Here is a 22,625-nt window from a genome sequence, read left to right as displayed (position 1 = left end):
TGAATGCACAGAGATACCGTGACGAGATCCTGGGGCCCATTGTTGTGCCGTACATCCAACATCATCACCTCATGTTGCAGCATAATAATGCACGGCCCCATGTTGCAAGGTTCTTTACACAATTCTTGGAAGCTGAAAACATCCCAGTTCTTGCATGGCCAGCATACTCACCGGACATGTCACCCATTGAGCATGTTTGGGATGCTCTGGATCGGCGTATACAACAGAGTGTTCCAGTTCCTGCCAATATCCAGCAACTTCGCACAGCCATTGAAGAAGAATGGACCAAAATTCCACAGGCCACAATAGACAACCTGATCAACTCTATGCGAAGGAGATGTGTCGCACTTCATGAGGCAAATGGTGGTCACACCAGATACTGACTCGTTGTCTGAGTCCCCTGACCCCCTCAATAAAACAAAACTGAAGATTTCAGAGTGGCCTTTTCTTGTGGCCAGTCTAAGGCACACCTGTGCAATAATCATGCTGTCTAATCAGCATCTTGATATGGCACACCTGCGAGGTGGGATGGATTGTCTTGGCAAAGGAGAAGTGCTCACTATCCCAGATTTAGACAGATTTGTGAACAATATTTCAGAGAACTGGTTATTTTGTGTATGTGGAAAATGTTTCACATCTTTGAGTTCATACCATAAAAAATGGGAGCAATAACAAAAGTGTTGCGTTTATATTTTTGGTCAGTGTAGTTTGACCGATTGGTCTTGTATTTCTCTGTACAGTGATCCCTTGTGGGAGTTACATTCTTTATTTTCTTTTATACTTATTATTTTAAAGACCCATTTGAAGAAAATTGTGTTGTTTTTTTTCGCATGTTCTTGGAGCATTATTTTAATGATGGAAGACAATGAACATTATAATTGCTTTTTTTGTGTATTCATTTTTATGAAATTGTGATGGAGCAGATAAAAACCAGAGCTTTGAAAAAAGCTCAGGTTTCTGACGCAGCAACTGCATTGGACCGGCCAAAGTCTCCAATTCTGAATCCTTCACTTGTAGACGAATAGATCCATTAACGCCTTCATTTTCCTCGACCATTTGGTTCACAACTGTATGGCTGGATTGCTCCGATATTGCTCAAGGTTTTTTTTTTTTTTTTGTGCTACGCTAATATTAGCTTGGGGGTTGTGAGGGTCTATAAGCTAGCAGGAGAAAGGGTAAACAAAGGAATGCTGGGAAATCAATGTAGGGTTACTTCCGTGCCAATAGTTCCGCCCACAACCCAGAGGTGAATTTCTAATGAGCTCTTACTGTGCTGCAGAAAATAGGTCCCTAAACAAAAGACTTTTTGATTTTTGATACAAAATTGCACAATCATTATTTAAAGACCACTGGAAACAGTTTTGCAATAGAAAAAATATCATTGGAGTGGGACTTTAAGGCTGTAAAACTACACACTTTTCTCAGACAGAGATGAACATTTTCACACTTTTCTCTTTTGTTTAAACTCTCAAAGCTCAAACTTTGTAGAAGTTCGGTATTATAGAATGAAACTACAGAACTGCTCATGTAGATTTGGCAAACTGAACACACTCTGAACAGATGAGATTGATTGACAGCGGTCTACAGCCAATCAGGATGTAGAACATAATGCACATTTGTGCAAATCTGCAAAATAGCGAATTTGTCACTAATGATTCTCACTTCTTTTGTTGTTTTCCCCTATAAACTGACTTTTAATTTGCGTTGGTATGTTGGAACGTCCACTTTCCATTTCTACACTCACAAAAAAATAGTGCCATTATGCAAGCTGCTGCCATCCTCCAAAAACGTCCTCATCCCCAGCTTGTCGTCTGCTTCTTTCCTATTGCAATAAAAGAAGGAAAAAAAAGTGTGACACTTTTGCAGATCCCGATTCAAGGTCGACCACCGCATTACAAAAAGCCGTCCTACTGCAGTTGAGTTCCTTTTTGCAAGCAATAACGTTTCCCAATTACCTGGACAGCTGTCACCCTCCTGTTAAATGCAGGCCGCTGCAGAGTCTGCCACATCATTAGCGGCTTTTAGCATCAACGCGCCGTAACCAACAACTCTTCTGGAGTGAAGGCTTTCAAATCTCCTCCAGGAGAAGTTTTCCAACAGCTTTTGAGACTTCATGCAGTTTTTTTCCCCCCCTCGTCTTTTGATGGACGACGGTCCACGTCTGTATTTTCTCATAAAAGTGACCTCAGAGTCTGTGGAAGCTCTCGAAGCCCTGATTCAATGGTGTTCCAACTGAACATCTGCAGAATAATATTTAACTTGAATGGAATTTACACAATAAATGTGAAGAAGATAGTGCGGTCAGCAACCCGTTGGGTGTAGCGCTTCCCGTTTTCTTCGTTTCTCAGCATGTGTCCTCCTGCTTTCAGATTCATTGACTACCTTAGTAAATACTGGCCGTGTTTCCATGACACTTGCGCGCAAAACTTTATTGAAATTCTACAAATGTTGAAAAAACAACGTAGCAGCAGACGATTCCTCACACAGTGATTGACGACTTATTTGGAGTTGTTGACTGCTACATTGGGGGAAAAAATGCAAACATTACATTCATATTCCATCAAATTGGAAACCGATTTCACACAGTTCTGCTTCCTGTCACAGTGTTCTCCGTAAAACGATACATTACAGCCAAATGGTCATCCGTTATTGGCAGGACAATAAGTGGAGAACTTGTGTTGGACAATAAAGCAGAACATGCCAAGAAAACCAACTTGGAGTCGAGAACTGATGGACACCTTTCAGTCAAATGAAGACCCCCCCCATATATGGTATATGGGGTATACTTATATAGCCCTTTTCTACCCACGAGGACAAAGCGTTTTACAGTCACATTCACACACTGGTGGGGGGCGGCTCTGCTGCCAAACACAGGCGCCTCCCTACCACCAGAGGCAAGGTGGGGTTCAGTGTCTTGCCCAAGGACACTTTGAGTCATGGGCGTGCAAGGCGGATATCGAACATGCAATCTTACAATCATGGGTCGACCGCCCTAACGCTGCACCACGGCCGCCCCCAATACACTCAATGTTAAGATTTGAAACCAACCTGTTACTACTTTTTATTGGTGTTTGACGCTTAAACCACCTAGTATTGAAGTAAAATGACCAATCCAGTTGTGCTAAAGCCCCCTAGTGGTAACATGGTGAACTGTCAACCCCAGGTTGCGTTGCAGATTGCAGTTTTGCTGCGCTGTGTCTGTCGCTCAAAAACAGTCGTACGTTTCAATAACAATCAGCTTTTAAAATAGTCCTGTTGTTTGGCATCGCTGCCCTCCTCCTCCTCCTCCTCTCAGTGCCCTTTGGGTGCCTGTCTTGGCAGGAAGGACAAACACAGAGCAGCCCATTGTTCTGTTTCTGCTTACATGCATGAATGCACACACAGACACACACACACACACACACACACACACACAACTGCTTGTCAAGTTCCAGCCAGAAGAAAAAGCCAAAGCCACAGGCCCCTGGAGCAGATATGTTGCGGGCGCAGAGCTGGAGGGTTAGTTAAGGAGACGACCACACCCAGAAGTGGGAGCTGGTGGGGTTAGGATCCAAAGACAACTCCCAAGGGAAAAATGTAGTCATTCCTATTTACAACCGCTCTTATTTTGGGAGAATTCTGGATTTCTTTTGTCCTTCATCTACATATGTAGTTTCACATGGGTTCAGATAAATGTAAGGATGCAGTTTACGCTAAAAGGTTTTGAACAGCGAGTTATATTCGTCCTACTCTGCCTTAGCAAGTGGTCCCCGCTGCTTTTGCATGTGGTCCTGAGGGAAGAGCATCCCTGGAGGGGGACGGTTATCCCCTCATCTCTGTTTATGATGGAGCTTCTGTGCTTTAGAATATCTATGGCTTCTGTGGTTCAAAGTTGAAACCTGTTTTTTTTCTGTTCCTGCTGCTTTTTGCGTGGCCCTGGTGTGCGATGGGGTTGTTTACACTTCATTGTTGGTGTTTAGGACCTAAAAGCTTGTTATTGTTCTTTATTTTAATGTTGTCTTCTCACGTTTATAGTTTTTTTTCTTCAGTGTAAGCTGCCGGTCTGTTCCTGTTCCTTTTTTGTGTTCTTTGTAGCTCTTCTCCCTCATTTCTTGAGCTTTATTCCTTTTTTCCTTGTTTCCGCCTGTTTTTTTTCTTTGGTTCATCTTGGATCCCGGTGGCGTTCCAGTCGGCCTTGGATCCACGTTTCCCTCCTCCCGCCTGTCCTCTCATCCGTTGATACAGCGGGTTGTTCTCTCAACCATAGCAGGTGCTGCTGTGTTGGGACGTTTCTGTTACTTTTCTGCTTCTGCCCTCTTCTTGTTGGATCTGGTGTTTCTGGTTATCGTGATTTTTTTCCATGTGGCTGAACCGTTTGATTCCTGAGGACTCCAGATTTTTCAGATGATGAGTTTGTTCTCGTTTGTGTTCTTGTTTTTTAATTTTTATTTTTTTAGCATGTCGTCCGTGTAACCAGAGAGTCTTTTGGAGGAAACTGCAACCAAAACAGCACCATCCCAAAGCCTGTTTTCACATTTTCAAAGCAGAAGGCAGTATATTTGGGAGGACATGTCATCTACAGTAACCTTTGTGTGTTTCCGGATGTCTTGTCCTCCGACTTTTTGCCTCAACCGTGTTCAGTGGGAGGTCTGCTGGGGCTTCACTGAAATGTCATCATGTGAGATGATGTTTTCCTCTTTTTTTAACGGTTTTGGTTTTGAGTTCTTGAGCCAGTTGTTCTTGGTTTTTTGCAGCAGTTTTTGTCCAAATAAGGGTTTTATTATTTCCAGCAGACCCCTTTGATTGATTGTGTGTAACTGATCCAGTTCTGTCCGCCATGGGGTGCAGAGGAGCCTCTTTTGATGGATTGTAGGTGTATCATATCATGTGGGGGGGGGGGGGGGGGGTCACTTATGTGAAGAACATTATTCCTTGTTTTAGCTGGTTGTGTTTTTCTTCTTGATAAATTTGACCTTCAAGTTGATTTGTTGTGTTTTTCGTTTATTTTGCTGTTCTTAACACACTTCTGCACATCTAAGCTTTTTGAAAGGATGCATTGAAAATACATCCGGTTGCATTAAATGCATTGGAGCACAAAAGTCCCCGACACTAGAAACTAAAATGCACCAAACGTCTATTTTTTTTATTCATTTGAAGAAACTCTACATTTTTTCATTTATTTCCCTTTTTTGTTTGTAAAACAGAAAGTTAGTGTTGATCTGATCTTGTGTGTTCTTTTAATTGTTATTCTCAAATCAAATCCACTTTTTATAAAGCAAAGTGCCTTACAGATTGCCCCCCAATCCTCCCAGTCACCCCCAAACCCAATGTAATGAAACAAAGAATGGCATTTAAAATATTAATCAGAACTAAAGAAACCGGCTTGGTGTCAATGTGAAATGATAATACATTTATCTTTCTTCTTTATATAATGTGATCCACAGCCTTTAGCTTGTGCTCGATGTTTCTGTGCATCCAACACCAACCAGCTTGTGTCTGGTTAGCCAATTCTAGTTAAAAAATCTTTTGATTTTTAAGGCCAGTGCACCAAAACACAGGTTGTGCATAGCAAGTTAACCGTAAAAAGAAAAAAAAAAGAGTCAACTCATAAAGTTAAATCCACTACTTCAGGATGATACTAATTTTCCTGTTGCAATGCTGCCCTCTGCTGGACAATCTGAGCTTCTGCCAAAGTTGAATTCAAAGCTTAAATCCGACATCTTTAGGTTTCTGTTGTTGAGTATTTACTTTTCAAAATCATGTGTTTTTTTTAGAATCTTATTCTAATTAGAACCTGACTCTAAAGCAAACCTTTAAAGTCCACACAGCTGTACGAGTCCCAGTCCAGCTATTTACACAAAACTCTTAAAAATAACAAAATAGGTCAAATCCGCAAAGTAGAATTACAGGATTGTTAAGGCTATAAAACTCCTCACTACACACTTTTACTAGACAAATATGAACATGTTCACACTTTCCTCTCTTGTTTAACTCATTGGAACCTAGAATTTACTATAAATTCTCAAGTTAAAGACTGCTTGATTAGCTGGTAGCTATGCGACTCTATTTTTCCATGTTGTATTCACACACTAGACATAAAATCATACAAAAACAGAAAATTCCGCCTGAAAAAGAGTGTTTAATTTTGCTGGGGAAACAACAAAATGTTCAATGAACATAGAATGAAAGCTTTACATGTAATTTCAATAAAACAACAAGAGCAAATGATTCAAACAAACTCACTCACAAGAGCAAATTTCACCGATACAGTTTCTGTTCAGATGAGCACATAAAGGCGAATCACAGGCCTCACTCATCCGTGCCGTGTCCTTTCTGATCTTGTCATACAGTAAGTGTCTGCAATTAGGTTGATGAGACGGCTTCTTTGTTCCTGCCAGCTAAGAAATGTAAAAAGATTTCCCATGAAGTTAAACATAAGTTCTGGTTATGTGATTGGACGGATTCATGGAAGCCTCGGGCCAGTCCTGCACCCAACTTGCACCCCAGATTTATGAGCAATTTCTGTTTCCTTACATTAAAAAGGTAAGGACTTATTCAAGCAAATGGAGTAATTATATAATAGAACTACTCTGCACTTTTGCAAACACTCACAGAAGTAGAAGTTACGAAAGCAGGCGTAAAACGTTTGAATGTTTGCGTGTTAAAGATGGGTCAGAGGGGAGGGGCGGCACTGGCTGGCCTATCGCGGTTGCAGGCAGCTTCTAAGTTTGGCGTTCGTGTGTGCGTGCGGCCTGCGGTGACTGAGCCATTGGCCTCATTTTTGGGCTGAAGGCCAGAAGCCGTGGTTCAAAGTCACGCACTCCCCCTTATCACGCGTGTAATAGACTCTTTCTTTTTTTTTACGATCTTACTTGTACATGTTCGAGCCCACGGAGCTAATTATCATCCAACCGTGTTCTTTCTTCTCACTCATGGGAAGTCATGCCTCCCCAATTCAGAAGCTGCTATTCCGTCTCACACAACCTCCTTCCTGTCCAAGTTTGATCAGAAGAGGAGGTGGAAGCCCTTCATTCAGGACTTCCTCAGGAGGCGATAAAAGTCCGCCAACGTCTGTCCAAATCCAATTTGTTTGTTTGTTCTTTAAATCCCGTATCACGAAACAAAAAACTTCATGTTTGAATGCGGATCCTCCACGTACAATAATGCCGCCATCATAAAGTTTGGACTGAGGTTCAGCAGCCTGGATCTCATCCTGTAAAACAGTTTAAGAGCTTGTTTTCTGTCAGCGATCGTGTTTCTCCGTCAAACCACAGGAAGAGTCTGGAGCGCCTTTTTAATCTGGTCTGGATAACTGCAGGGCACCCGGCTGCTTCACCGCTGTGTTCTTTCGTCAGTTGGGGAAGGACAGTGTGTGGAGCGCGTCTGCCGCATGTTCAAAGTCTGTCATTTCACTTCATTCAGGGATCGGTGCTGATTCACAGTTTGTACACAGAACCTTAACCTTCATCTGTTGGCCAGTTCCTGTTTTAGGTCAGCTGTGATTTCTTCCTCTTCCTCACTTTTGTTTTACGTTAATCACGACTGTTCACATTTCAAGAAGCTGGAGGTACAGTTTCTGGAGGATAAACCTTCCTTGTCTGGTTGAACCGACTTCTGCCCATTTAAACCTCTGCAGGTTTTGCTTTTTTTTTTTTTTTTTTTTCTTTTAGCTTAGATTTAAATTTGTTGGGCTGCACGGTGGCGCAGTGGTTAGCGCCCTTGCCTCACAGCAATAAGGCCCTCGGTCCAAACAGAACATCAATGGGGGGCCTTTCTGTGTGGAGTTTGCATGTTCTCCCCGTTCATGCGTGGGTTTTCTCCGGGGACTCCGGCTTCCTCCCACCGTCCAGAAACATGCATCATAGGTTAATTGGCATCTCTAAATTGTCCCTAGGTGTGAGTGTGAGTGTGCATGGGTGTGTGATATGTGTGACCCTGCGACTGAATGGCGACCTGTCCAGGGTGTCCCCTGCCTTCGGCCATAAGTAGCTGTGAGCCTGAAAGGGACAAACGGAAGAAGATGAAGGAAGGAAGGAAGGAAGGAAGGAAGGAAGGAAGGAAGGAAGGAAGGAAGGAAGGAAGGAAGGAAGGAAGGAAGGAAGGAAGGAAGGAAGGAAGGAAGGAAGGAAGGAAGGAAGGAAGGAAGGAAGGAAGGAAGGAAGGAAGGAAGGAAGGAAGGAATAGTTAAGTTTGTCACTCACTGATTCCACAATCTGCCCCACATTAAAATTTGAGAGAGGTCTGTAATCTTCTTTATAAATACACTCCGAAAGAGAAAATATAAGAAAAAAAAGAATCCAGAAAATCTCACCGTTTGGTTTTTAAAGAGCTTTTTTGTATATTTCTGCAGAAAAGGAGGATTTAGCTCCAACAAACGTGCAGGAATTCTGTCTCAAAGACCTGTTACTGCTTCTTTAAGAAGCTTTTCCATCCTCCACTGCTTACATTTATTAATGTCACTCGTCTGAGCTGGTCATCTGACCCCTCCCTTAAACACAAACTCTCCACCATGACCAAAGAGAGCTGAACATGACTGGGATGAACCAATCTACAACAAACAAGCAGCTTAGAGAGAAGATCAACTGTTGGAGGAATTATGGGAAAATGGAAGAACTGACGACCTCCCTCCACCTGGAGCTCCACGCAAGATCTCACCTGATGAACAGTGAGGAAACAGTCCAGAACTACATGGGGGGGACTTGTCAATGACAGGAGGGAGCTGGGTCCACAGTAACTGAAGTTACTGTCATAACACACAACGTTGTCTTGGATCCAAACGTTCCCAACGTTTCCCAGACCCATCTAAAGTTCTCCAGAGAGCTTCTGGATGATCCACAGAAGGACTGAGAGGAGGAAGAATGCTGAATGCTGAAGAAAGCCACACTCACTGACACGCATGGGGGTGGAAATATCATGGTTTGGGGCATTTTTTCTGAAAAGGAGACAGGACGACTGACCTGAATGAAGAATCTGATTAATGGCCCAGTGTATGCTGAGATTTTGGACAAAAACTTATTTTTATCAATGAGAACATTGAGGATCTAAGATGGTTGCATCTCCTAGCATGACAACAATCCTAAAAACATCGCCCGGGCAACAAAGGAGTGGCTTTGTAGAAGCATTTCATGGTTCTGGAGTGGCCTAGCCAGTCTCTGGACTTCAATTCATAAGGGAATCTGTGGAGGGAGATGAAAGTCTGCTTTGCCCAGCAACAGAACGCAAAACATCACAGCTCTTGAGAAGATCTGCATGGAAGAATGGACCAAAATAGAAGCTAAATCCAGTCAAGACATACAGGAAATGTTTGACCTCTGCTGTTCATAACGAGACTTACAATACAAAGTATTGAGGTGAACCTTTTTTTTTTAACCAAATACTTATTTTCTGCTTCAATATATATTTATTTTTTTACATTACTGTCTCATAGTTGCAGTGTATCGATGATTAACAGTACTGGCTTTTTAAATGGAACAACTTACAGAATCTGTGACAAATACTCTTTTTGCTCCACTGTATTTAAGGTTTCTATATATAAAGGTTTGTCCAAGTGTCTTCTAAAATATATTTAGGACATATACAGACACACTTAAGTGTTTTCATAACCTTTTGCATTATTTATTGTATTTACTGCTAATATTAGTTGCTGATGCAATAAATAGTGTCAGAGTGTGAAGGATGTAAAAATCTCAGCGGATGCCTTAACTTGGCCGTTACCAAGGTAACCGTTTAATTTAGGAAATTTCAAAGCCATCAGAAAAACCCACTTTGTTCATTTTTTTTTAATTCTCAAAGCAATTTATGAAAAATATCAAACATTTTGGGCTTATAAAGCCTTAAAAACAGTTCACTGACATACTTAAACGATAAGAACATAATAATTGCAGGAAGCATAATGGAGGGAAACTTCATGGTTTACCTGATTGTGAGACTTTTCCATGCGGTCACTAAGGAGAAAGTGTCCCACTTTTGCACCAGCATAAGGAGTAACCATGCAGTGAAATGGCAACATAACAAGCTTACATGCATCGGAATTACACACATGAATGTCGGGGGCACAATTCCAAAAAGACACTTAAGTACGTAATAAAAGGCAGAAAAGTTTACTTGATGGAATCTATAACTGCAGAAAAGGTTTTTCTGTATGCGGTTATACAAAAGACGGAGAATATATACGATCAGAAATGTTTGATTCCAATGAGTTGAAGGGAGATGAGAATCCTGGTGATTGTCTTCTATAAAGGTTCAGTAACACAATCCGCTCCAATCTGATCTAAAGTCCATGGAAATCTCTCTGAAAACAAAGAAATTTATCCTGTCAGGAGTTAGTCAGAAAGATGGACCTCTGCGTGAATTCATATGCGTTTTGGTTCTTTCCCCGTTTACGGTTTGAATGTGACCGATTGAATTAGATCTGCTGCAAAAGGGTGGTCTGTCCGTAAAAAGGTTTGGTATTTGAAACAAGAGATTTGTGTCTGTAAAAACGTTTTGTATCTTAAAAAAAAGTGTTCCTCTGTTAAAAAAAATAAATAAAACAAAAGCATTTTGTACCTTTACTTAGAAATGTGTGAAATACGAGCCTTGATCGTTAAATAAGTTCTTTTGCTTCTTTTCACTGTGCTCCACTGCTGGGACCAGCCGATCAAATGCTTCATTCTACACCAAGGAGATGAGACGCAATATCGGAACAAATCAGAATTTCCTGAAACTAATAATGATCAACAATTGTTTCTTTTGTTGCATTGTTGACATGAATTACACCAGTGACCATGTTTTGGGTATTTTCCACTATTTCGTTCAACTCTTACAAGTGCAAAACATTTTAAGGACTTTTGCAACAAAGCCAACTTGACAACTGACTTCTCTATCCGGCTTCATTTACTCCAGAGGAAACCTGAAACTCAGCATCTTTACCTCACTGTACAGTTTTGTCCCTGATAATTATAAAATAGAGTATATAATAGGGCAAATGGACTGTTTATCACAAAGTGAAATAACCAGGTCTTTGTTCCTGAAGGTCAGAAATAAAATAAAAATACAAGACGATCCATTTTCTCCAAACCAAAGACCCAAAACAGAACCTGTATCAGGCAACTTGTTAGGAAGAAACCATTCAAATCGTTTAGTAAAATGAGTTTCACGACATTGAATATGTTAACCAGCCATCTGTATCTGTTCAACTTGCATCTTATTTATGTGTAGTTTGCAGTTTTTTCAGATTAACTAGAGCAGAATATCAAATCCAAAGTGTTAACTTGTGCCCACTCTGGAAATCTCCCCTTCTGTCTTTATTATAGTTTCTCCAACAAAAATGACGTTTTTGGTGTGTTTTGAACATGTCCTTTTCCCACGTTTTTGATGATGGAGGACACATAGAAAGAAATGGGAGATAAAAGTTGTACGTCTGGGAATTGTTTTCATTCAAATGGTGAATCGCGAGCAGACGATAAACAATGCTTAAATGTCAGAGCTAGCTCCCTTTTTCGCAACCGAAGGGGGAAGGGGGGGCGGGGTCGCTCTGCGCCAAAGAACGTCTCACATACACCAGTTAATTTCTGAGGAAAATGAAAAGGCATCCTCATCTGCTGCATGGCTCTTCCTTTTTTTTAAATCCCTCTGTGCTTCCCACCCTTCTGTTAAACAGCTTTTCTGTGTGTCTCAGATGACGATGTGACAGAGGTCAGTGAAAGTTTTTGTCCTTTACTTATCTGGAAACTATTCTTTCTGTGTCCAACAGGTTTCTCCCGTGACAGTCGTTGCAGAGCCAAAGGTGAGTTTTTTCCTTCTACTCCTTTCATTTTCAGTCATGTGTTTTTGTCTTTTTCTGTACTCCAAACAGCTTTGAAGTTTTCAAGGTTGTGTGAAATGTTTGTTTGTTTGTTTTTAAGCTATATCTTCATAATCGTAATTCATTTTCTGCCAAATACATGTTGTTACTATGTGTGGCCACCAGAGGGAGGCAGAGTGTTTCCTATCGGGTTGCGTCTCCATCATTGTAGTGACTTTTCAGGCTGAGTGTCCAACACCCCAAAAATACCCATTTTCTTGGTGTGCAAACTTGTAAATCTGATCTTAATGTGCTGTATGTGATACAGAAGGGGTTGAAGTTTCCACTGCAGAAGAAACATGACCACAAAAGAACCTTAGTGGTTGCTTGTTGCAGGAGGGAGCTGGGGGGGGGGGGAGGCTGCTTGCTTGTTGCAAAGGTCAGATACATTTCAGACAGGTGTAGGCTGCCTTTTCACATTTGTTCATTCTTATAAACCTGAAGGTATGACTCTCACTCCTTTCCAAGTCTCCTCCTTCCTCACCACCCCCTTCGCCTCCCCCTCTCCGACTCCTGATAGGGCAGACATGGAGTCAACGGAGGAGAGAAGCAGCGAGAGGAGGCGGTGAAGAGAGGGGAGGGATAGAAAAGGAGTTTGGATGTGAGGGTAGAAACAAAGAGAGGCTGCAGGTGTGTGGGGTCGATCTGTTGCTATCACCATGTGGTCGCACAGGAGGAACTTGTAGATCATTTAATTGGGATCACTGCAGGGGTTGAAGTTTTACCTGATCTTTCAAAAGCCTTTTACTTGATTTGTTTTGGGCGTTTTTTTTTGGGGGGGGTGTAAGTGGGCATCAAATCATGGCTCTTTTCAGCAACGAGGCGCAGAGTCTGGGCTCCTATTATTGTCTGATCCGACGCAAGTTCAAGAGGAGGCGGAAGAAGCGGTCGGAACGCAAAGGTAACCCACCAGTGGAAGTTATGAGGCTGCGGAGCAGCCGAGGCGGCTCAGGAGAAAGCCTCACTTCCCCCAAAGAAACATTGATCCTGCCTCAGGAAACATTTGAGTTTTTAATGCCTTCTTGTCAGGTGGCATCAGCAGACGGCTTTATTTGAGGAGAGTTCCAAGATTAAAGCTCTACAATGAAGTTTTCTGTTGGAAGATTTTTATTTTTTATCTGGCATAATCTGTCTGGGTAACAGCTTATTTAAATTTTTTTAAGTAAAAAAAATCTTCATTTAAGATTATGTATTGTATTTATTTTACAAAAACTATTTAGAAGCTGCATATTGTCCTTCAAAAAGATAAAACATGATTTTTTTAATAGATATTAAAATTTTCTGGCATCCATTTTTAATTTTTTGCAACTTTCTATATTCGCTTGTTAATGTACGATGCTTTTCGTTTTTCTAAGGAACTTTATAAATAAGACCCACTCTGATAATTTTTTTTTAACTTTCCAAACGTTCCCAGTGGTCTTTTGATTATGATTTAGCTGTTTTTAGTTCAAATAAAATAAAAACGGTGCTGTTTTTTGAGTCATAGTTTTTGCAGAGCGACGGTAGTTTATTAGAAATTCAAATCTGAGTAGTGGGCAGGTATCCTCCCCCTCTGATGCAAAATGTGTGGGTATAAATGGGATGGCATTTTTTAATCCTTTATCACAACAATTTAAAAAGAGAAATACTCAGAAATACAATGTTAAGCTTCAGTTTTTCAATATATGCCCTCCATTATCAGAACATGTTAAAAACACCATTTTCATTGGACCGGGTCTTTAACAGCTTTAGACAATCACCTTTTAATACACCTTTCTTTATAGAGTTGATTTTTTTAAAGAATTTTATAAAGAAACTTGACTTAAAGTGTCATTTCACACAGCTGTATCAATGTCTTCTGGACTTATGGTCTCATTGTTGTTCATTGTTCCATCTGAACTTTCAAACACTGTTATCCTGACTACTAAAGAAAGACTTTTTTGTCCAAAATAAAAAAGAAAGAAAGCTTAAATTCCCAAATAACTACAATTCCCAGAGCCCCACCTATTCCTTGATAAGTCCCAAATGTTCTTTGTAAAAACCAAGCGGAGTTCATTCAGGCACTTCTAAGAAGTCGGACTAATCACTACTTACTGACGTCGTCTGGCTCCAACATGGCGCCGTCTGTATCACAAGATAATGGCGACTTAATTGACGTCATGTGGTTGGAGCTGGAAGTTGCCGTGGTTACCAAGGGTGACGTCCCACTCAGTCCAGTTGTCATCTACAGTCAGTAGTCTGCGTTCACAACAAAGTGGGCTGAGAGCCTTTTATTCAGCTTTACCTGAATTTTTCTAATAAATATTTAAAAATAAATGTAGTAGTTAAAATACTGGGAAGCTAAAGAAAAAGTACTAGATAGTTACAGTTCTGTAACCCTTCTTTCCTGAACTTCTCCTAAAATGGTGCTTCGGCCGTGTGATGCGATACCCGTTCCTGGTATTTGATATGCGTTATCTTCCAGATCATTTTTAGTGCACTCTGTAATCTGGGTTTACGAAGTCATATTATCCTGCAAATCCCAGCAGCTCATTCAATTGGATTACTAGAAAAACGTGACAGATTTTTACTTTTATGATCAGTTTTGAACTTGTTAAAACGCCTTTAGTGGCAAACTTTTAAACCTATTTGTGAAAGCTTTGCTTCGAAATCCGACTTTTGATTAAAACACACTAAAATTAACAAAACTTCATTTTCAAATTGTTTTAATGACAAAGGTGTTTAATTTAGATTTTTCAGCTTTAAGCTCTTTTGTGGTCAAAACTGCAGATTTCTGGACTTTTCGGAGCAGTTAACCAGAACACAATCAGCGTTGATGTTCATTTAATGTGGTATTTGCTATTCAAATGTCTGTCTTAACATAGATATTCTGTAGCTTGTTGTATTAGATCTCATTTCATTATCTCTTTATTTGTAGATCACCTTTGATGCTTGACATAAAGATATATAAACATAGTTTTAACGATGAGAAGTCATAGAAAAACAAACTAAAAGCAGCAATCAAAAGACGAACATAAGATGGTAGAGAAAAACGGAGACAATTAGTTCATTTTTGACGTCTTCCTGCTTCTGATTACTTTTCATTCAAAGTACAATTAGGTCTTCTAAGGGTGATTCTCTACCACACCTACATATCCCAGCTGCTTACCGTGTTGTTTTTTCTTTGGTGCTGTAGTGATCTGGATTTATTTCGGCGTGCTGAGCCGCTTTAGAAATGCTGAACTCGAGCGCATCTCTTATAAATGCGCCAAGCCTTGACGCTCGCAGACGCTGCTTTCCAATGGGCCGTGCATGAAATATGGAAAATTGGGAAGAGGGGTCTTTTCTGCCGTGCCAGCACAATCTCCAAGATGAGCTTTTTGCAAGTTTATCAGAGGGCAGAAAGGGGATCCGCACTCCAGACAGCCTCAATCATTTGTTTAATGTTATTTAAAAATATTTCAGTGCTATTTTTATTTCAAAATTCTTAATTGAAACAAATCTTTTTAGATGTTGATTGTTTTGTGTTGAAGACTTTTATTCTTTTCGTTAGAGTCTCAGTTGTTGACTAAATAGATTTCCGGACCTGATTAGCATTCGTTGTCAGCATCTCTTAAAGGAAGTTAAATAGAAAACATTGTCATTACTTCTGAGAAAAACACTGTGGATTGGAAACAACACAAACACTTGAACTCTCTCTCTCCACCTCAGAAAGGAGTTGTTTTCCTGTCTTGGTGCAATTAGCTGTGATTAGCACGTTGCTGATGACAAACTGTCAGAGGGAGAGACGGGACGCAACGCAGAGGTGCGTTTACTGCCAGAGAGACACTTCGGAGCCCAGGAGACGGATGCATGCAGCGGTTTGTGGCGACCGCCTTTGTCACCGGGAGATGAACTTCATTACCGCAGATGCAAATGGATATCGAAATGTTCCGCCTTTGCAGCAGGCGACTCTGCTGCTTCCATGTCATAGGTGTCGATCCGAAGACGGTGATGAAAATTACAATTTTGTGTGCAAGTGTGCAACCTTTTCCAGCTGTGCAGAGGAGAAGCTAAATCCTGGTTGCAATGACTGTTTTTGTAATATTGCATGGCTGCTAATCTGGCCATGGCAACCCAGCCGACATTCATTCTCCCGCTGTCGGGCGTTGGCGCGCTCTCCTTCCCTCTGTCTGCTGTCACAACCTTTTTCATCGGACTGAAGCTTCCCGTCCGTCAGTCGTATCTCATCTTCTTGACGGCTGAAAGGGCACAAGGTGTGAAATGCAGCTCCGAGATGACAACATGTCGGTGCACCAACTGCACTAACTCACACGGTTCTTGCATTCTTGCACTGCATTTCATTTACAGACACCCCCACCCCCCTGAACAAGCTTCGCTCTCTTTAGCATCGCACTGCATCTCACCTGGTCTTGAATGGGACGCAGTGTAATGCTACAGACACAAATGAAATGTTCTTGAACGCACATTTAGCTCACAGTGTTCACACTGGACGAGCAGAGAGGGGCTTCTTTTTCCCTTTTCTCTAGTTTACTAGCGCATGTCCACCACCTACAGTTGGAAGAGACCTGGTGCAAAATGTTGAAGCAAATATCGATGTAAATCTCGCTAATCGTGCTCCAGGCTTTTTTTCCCCCAGCTCTATTCCGATGTGTTCAAGACTTGGTGTCATAGAATTCCAGCCGATCAGAAACTACAACTATTAATTTTTCCTGCATGAACAATTTTCAAACGGTTGGTATGTCCATGAATTGAAAGGGACGCCATCCATATGTCACTACCAAGTCTGAGTCCCTGATTGGTCAAAGTTCAACCTGGATTAACTTTCAACTAGGCCTGCTCAATATGTCGCAGATTTACCGTTATCGCGATATCAAGTTGTGCAATTGGCATAATGCAAAAGTCTGTAAAAATTGGGAGAAATGGTAATCTTAAATGTGCTAAAACGATCTTATGGCAGCTTGAAGTACCGGTATTTAACAAATCAAATAAAATCCCTTCATGCATTTGACCAATCAGATGGAGCCCTTTGATGTTAGATGCTCACTTCCTATGTAGACTAGTTTCATTTGGAGTATAATTTAAGTTATGTTTTGATTCTTTTTTTAAATTAAACTGTTGCAGTGAAATGGAAATGATGTATTTAGTCGTTTTGTTATTTGTTCATTTATCATAAGTTACACAGTCATCTCAATATTGATACTAATAATGCAAATCGCAAGTTTTGCTCACATCGTGTATCTGTTGCCCTACTTTCAACGTACGTAGAGCCTGAAAACAGTCTTAAAAATGTGCGTAGCAACTCGTGAACGCGACAGTTTTGATTATGAACTTCCGCGTTTAGACTTTTCAAAGGAAGTGGCCCCTTGAACGCACATTCCCCAGGTCAGTGTGAAGGCGTGGGCGCACTGGTTTACCAGGTGAGAAGAACAGAGGACACATTTCTATATTTCCCGATTCTTAACAACTTTGTGTTTTTTCATTCTGGTATTCAGTCCGTTTTTTCTCCCTCTCAAGTATTTTTGTTACTTTTTATGGAGGAGGCGACATGTCATGTTTTCACAGTGATGCAGTGCACACACACCTGGGCGTGTGTGCACAGATGTGAGTTTTCGCCTGTGCTCTGCTGTAGTCTTGCTGAACATTGAGCACAGCAGTGTTGGTCCTCCGTGAGCCCGCCATGCTCTCCCATCCAAACACACTCAAACATTACAGGCTTTTCCCCACAGCGCTCCGCGCCTATGCTGTGTCATAAATCAGAGCTGTCAAGTAGATTTTACAGCTGCAAGAGAAAAGAGGAGAGGCAGCCCCCCCAGCAACCTTGAAATGATGGAGGAAAGCAGAAGCAAGGGAGTTTTAATGTTATCAAGCCTGAAACCTGATTCTGCGGACGCCATAAAGGGGATGCTTTTTCACAGAAGTGTGTGTGAGATGCAATCGGCAAGATCCGTGTTGGTGGTAATCGTTATACATGTTGCACTTTTGGAGAGTCATATCAATTGTTCTGTATGTGTTGTTGGTGTTTCACAATCGTCCGACACCTCGTTCCAGTAATGGTGCAGATCGGTGACCCAAGTGTAGAAGATCCTTAAGGCCTCAGGCTATGTCTGCATCCCCTCACTACTACCTAACCCCCCCTCAAAAAACTACATGGTGCTGGACCATGTAGTGCCCTGGATTTTAAGGCAATTTAGACACACGCTCACTGCTTTATTTTATTTTTTTATGGCAAATATGACATCACCCATTTATAAAATCCTAATAAATATGATATTTTACAAAGACTATTTATAAATTCACTGTGTTTTGCTAATAGAAGCTTGGATGATTCATAAAAATATATACAAATGTACACACATTGTTTTTAAATGGCAAACGGTTCAAATGTAATGCATTGTGGTCTATATTCAGTAGAGAGAGCACATTTCTCAGTTTAAAACCAAACTATATATTACACCAATGAATGGAATTATGGGGAAAGTGAATGGTTACGTCCCTACTGCATACCAGTTTTTTTTTACGTTGAAAGTTTCAAACTTGTTTATATGCGATATAGTTTCATTAAATTACTTAGTTTAAGCCAACTGAAAGGTTGTTCTGCATTGTTCATCAACAGCAGGATTTTTCATCATTTTGACTTTTGAGTTTTTTTACAAATCACATATCAAAGCGAAATATAACTGCGAGTCAAATATCGAGGTTTGAATTGAATTGGGGTGAAAGTGAATCGTTCCATCCCTGATCAGTGCACACTTGTTTTATGATGAGATTTCTGGGAAACTTCCAGGTCACTGGATTTTGGAATTGAAGATTGAGCAACCCGACAACATGGCAAAACGCTATATATTGCACTGAGTAATAAGGTTATTCGGACACAAACCCCAGACTATCTCTGTTTGTCTTCTCACCTCCGTAGTCTAACCATATATAAACTGGACCAATAATCTTATGAAATCCAAAGGATTCCAAATGATATGAATTTTCTGCACAACTTGACAAAATGTCGCGATAGGACAGGACGGAATGTAGTGAAAGTTTTGTTGAAACCACCCACCTATCAATCCAGAAACATGCACCTATAATTGCACCGGTTAGAGCTCTAAATGGCTGACTTCAAAACAAAAACCCCATTATGAGAAGAAAAAAAACTGAACGATTTTGGAAGTCGAACCAAAGACTTAACTGCAACGTGATATTTCTGGTTTTGTTCCTAACTTGGGAATGTGGGGGCTGTGTTTATGATAACCAGCACTACGTTCACAAACGTATGCGTGGGTCAGGGGTTCAAATAAACCTGTGTCCCCCAAGTTAACAGTAATCTGTACAGTGTTACTTTTTTAAATTCTGGAGTTATGCACACATAAGGAGTTGAGTACATTACTCAACAATGCAGTTATTTTTTCATTGAAAACTGCAGGTTTTCCAATGATTGACTAAAATTAGGATTGCCATCAAGTCAACATCTTCATTATCAAAGCAGCCGTGGTGCAGAGGTAGAGCGGTTGACCTCCGATCAGAAGGTTCAAGGTTTGATTCCATACTTGCCCGCCCACGTGTCAAAGTGTGATGCAGCGGAGTATCAGTGTGTGAATGTGTGTGTTAATGGGTGAATGCAACTGTGACTGTTTTACCTTTAAGGAAGGTAATAAAGTATTAAAGAAGTATTTCCCATAACACCTCTACTCTTATCCTCTTTTTTATTGATGAAGAATCTGAAATTAAACTTCAGGAAAGTCAGCCTTGGTTCTTTTTTATTCACCGATTACGCATGCTGTGTGTTCCTTAAATCATAGAGGAAAAAGGTATCGTTTTCTTTACATGTAGAGCATAAAATTCTTTGAAATTGGAATTATTCTCACCAATAATTCAATATTGAGACACCAGTAATCATATGCAATTATGGCACATCCCATTTCCATTTGTGTTCTGTCAGTTTGACATTACAGTTCAGTCTATTGTAAAAAGTGGGGGAGAAACGAAGGCCTTTTTATTTTTTTGGTAAGTACTCATAGTCCCAGCTTATCCGAGCACACGCATTCAGTGATTGGAGGAGGTTCATCGCTTGTCAGCGTCTGAACGGCGTCTTCTTAATATGCAGAGTGGAGGAAAGTGTGCACACCTGACTGTGGGGCTCAGAAGGCAAATCACTTGTGGCAGCCTAATTCACTGCTCTTTAGCAGGGCCAAATTGAATAATGGACTCAGGGCCGAGGTGTGTGTATGTGTGCTCATGTGGAAGTGATGAGTCTGAGAGGACCATGCTTGGTGGGGGGCTACTTTGCAGCCCCTTCACTTTGGCCCATCAGTTTCAATCTTTCAGCACGACAGCCGGTCGGTCTCCTTTTTGGCACGACCCTTCTCCATTAGGCCACTGGTGCCACACGTGTTACGCTGTTACACCGCATTACCTGGTCAGTGACTGGAGGTGTGACCTCTGAGAGGGGGGGTTCTACTTGCGTTGCAATGAAGACCTGCTTTCTATTAAGATTCTTCCTAACTCTAGCACTTTCTCGAGGTAATCACAGGGCTGCCAAAGGCTTTTTGGAGAATGTAATTGGGTTGTGGATTGGCGGCGGTGGAGCTCATTCATCTGATGGCATAGATGGTATTTCTCACCCCTCACTGTCTTATATGACTTAATTAATCCATAAAACCAATTTATCTTTAACAAATAATAATTGTTATCTACCATTTCTGTACATCTAACCAGTAAATTCCTCCTTCACGTAATATGGGACAGCAAAGATCCTCAGAAACATATTTTTGGCACACAATAAAGATAATGTAGACTGTTTGGAGCAGAAGCATTTTATCACAATACAAGAAACCAGATAAGTAACATCTGTTAGTTTTAGCCCTGCGCCTCCAAAATATACCAAATTTTTCAAACATCCTTTGAAAATACCACATCCTGTTATGGTCTGTTGTGACTTGAAAATACGATTTTTGTTTTTGGAAGCGAGACAAAATAAGGCAGGGAGGAAATAGATGTGGGGAATGCTGCAGCTTGCTGGGCCTATCAGTCTCAGTTAGAGCTGCAGAGAGGGTTGTCTCCCAGCCTGGCTTCCCAGCAACAGCCATTTCCAACGGCTATTTGTCTTTGTCCGGTCTCTTTGCTCTTCCTTGTTCCCTTTTTTCCACTTTCATCTCATCCCCCCTCTCATCTTCGATTGCTCATTTTCGCCTCTTATTTGTGTTCGATCTCTTTCTTTGTCTGTTACTCAAGTTGTCTACTTTCTTGTAGTTTAATCTCTGGAACTTTTCTGTATTTAGAGTTTTTAAAGCGTTTAGTGCATTCAAAATCTAAAAAACCAAATAAATTGGATATCTTTAGGAACATCAGCATTTAATTAGATAAGACTGTCAGGATTAAAGTCAGCGTTACCAGTATTACACCACATTGTGCTAAAAGGTAGACCAGAACAAAGATTCCAGAATTAACTAAATAAAGCAGAAGTGTTAAGAGGAAAAAATACATTGTAAATATTACTTAATACATATTACATTGGATAATCAATTTATTTAACACATTAATTCAAAAAGAGAAGTCTTAGGTCAGTGTTTCTGCTTAGTGTTGCTGTAATTCTTAGTGTTAAAAGGCCGTGTCACACAGTCACTACATACATTCATGTTATGAGAATTCTTGATCTCTGTGTGAAGCTGTGTTCACACCGCCTTCGGCAGCGCATGTTTAAGCGATCACTCCCAAGCAAAAGTCTATGGAAACGCAGATCAATGCCCGTTTCTGGCTTCTCCATTCAAAACCTTTGCGTTCACAAGTTTCTACGACCGTTTTTGGGCTCCGTGTACAAAACCTGCAGCCATTGAACGTGGGTGGCGGGCTTGGTCGCCCGGGCGGCGGTTGTTCCCTGCCGGTTCCCGTGTGGCGTTGGGGGGATTCCGGCTGCCGCTGCTGCTGCGGTGGGGGTCTTGGGGTGGGGATGGCTGGGCACTCTCCCTCCTTCTTTTCACGTTCCACCATCCATTTTAGAAGAACATAAACACTCACCTGAGCACAGGTGTTAGCTCACCTTTGCACTAACAGTTTGCATGACTGAATGACTGAAATATTTCACACTAGTTGGTTTTAAGGCATAAGTATGCGTGTGAACACTATCTGTTTTGTGTACATGTCGACAGGTGGACATTTTTGCAGCTAACAGGTGTGTTTATAACATTTGAGTGTGTGTGTGGACAGGCTCCGCCCCTTTTTTTTTTTTTTTTTTTTTCCTACATTTGAACCTTACCATAATGATTAACAACCAGTAAACTTGTTGCTTTATGCTGCTTCATGGTCTTATCCCCCTTCCCCTCCTATTATCACCCCCTACCCCCCCTCTCTCTAACGTCCCTCTCTCTTCTTCCCCTCTTTCCTTTTCCGTCCGGTCCAACACCAAAGATTTTCAGACATGATTGAAATTAATAAAGTTTGGCCTCAATTACAAAAGGGGTTTATTCAGTCATACCTTTGGTTTGTCTGAAGATTAATAACCCATGTTGCTAAAGTAAAATATGTCCAACACAAGAGGCCCTCAGCTCTCATCTGTCTGCCCAGCTGTTGGACAGGACAAGTTAAAAAAAAAAAAAAAAAAAAGGTTAACCAGGTGGAACTTTGACCAATCAACGACTCTGATTTGGTAGTGAGTTATGGATGGCGTCCCTTTGAATTTATGGAATCGCCATACATTTAAAAAATGGATCATGGAGGCTTAATTGTGGAAATTGTCAATAATTGTGGTTTGTGCCCGGCTGGAACTATATGACACCAAGTCTTTATCAGAATTGACCTGCGAATGACAAAGCCTGAAGTAGGGCTGCACGATATGACCAAAACGTGGGAAATGCGATATTAGTGATCAATATTG

The 22,625-nt window shown here is 41.0% G+C and overlaps 1 protein-coding gene across 2 annotated transcripts in view; it reads left to right on the top strand.

The window, feature by feature from the left end:
* Nucleotides 1-22,625, top strand: part of adarb1b (adenosine deaminase RNA specific B1b) — a 132,627-nt gene that overhangs the window by 70,571 nt on the left and 39,431 nt on the right. The window contains exon 3 of one of the 2 annotated variants that reach the window (XM_023951137.2): nucleotides 11,714-11,746. Coding sequence is in view for 1 of the 2 variants with exons in the window: in XM_023951136.2 (XP_023806904.1) it covers nucleotides 12,605-12,704 (100 nt within the window). In the remaining variant the exon portion in view is untranslated. Of the gene's footprint in view, nucleotides 1-11,713; nucleotides 11,747-11,924; nucleotides 12,705-22,625 lie in introns of those variants that run through there. The other variant, XM_023951136.2, reaches the window with a different exon arrangement.

Source organism: Oryzias latipes, chromosome 21, assembly GCF_053564925.1.
Source record: "Oryzias latipes strain Hd-rR chromosome 21, Olatipes_Hd-rR_3.1".
NCBI lineage: Eukaryota > Metazoa > Chordata > Actinopteri > Beloniformes > Adrianichthyidae > Oryzias > Oryzias latipes.
The sequence above is the reverse complement of the archived record's forward strand: the minus strand, read 5'-3'. Positions and strand labels throughout refer to the sequence as shown.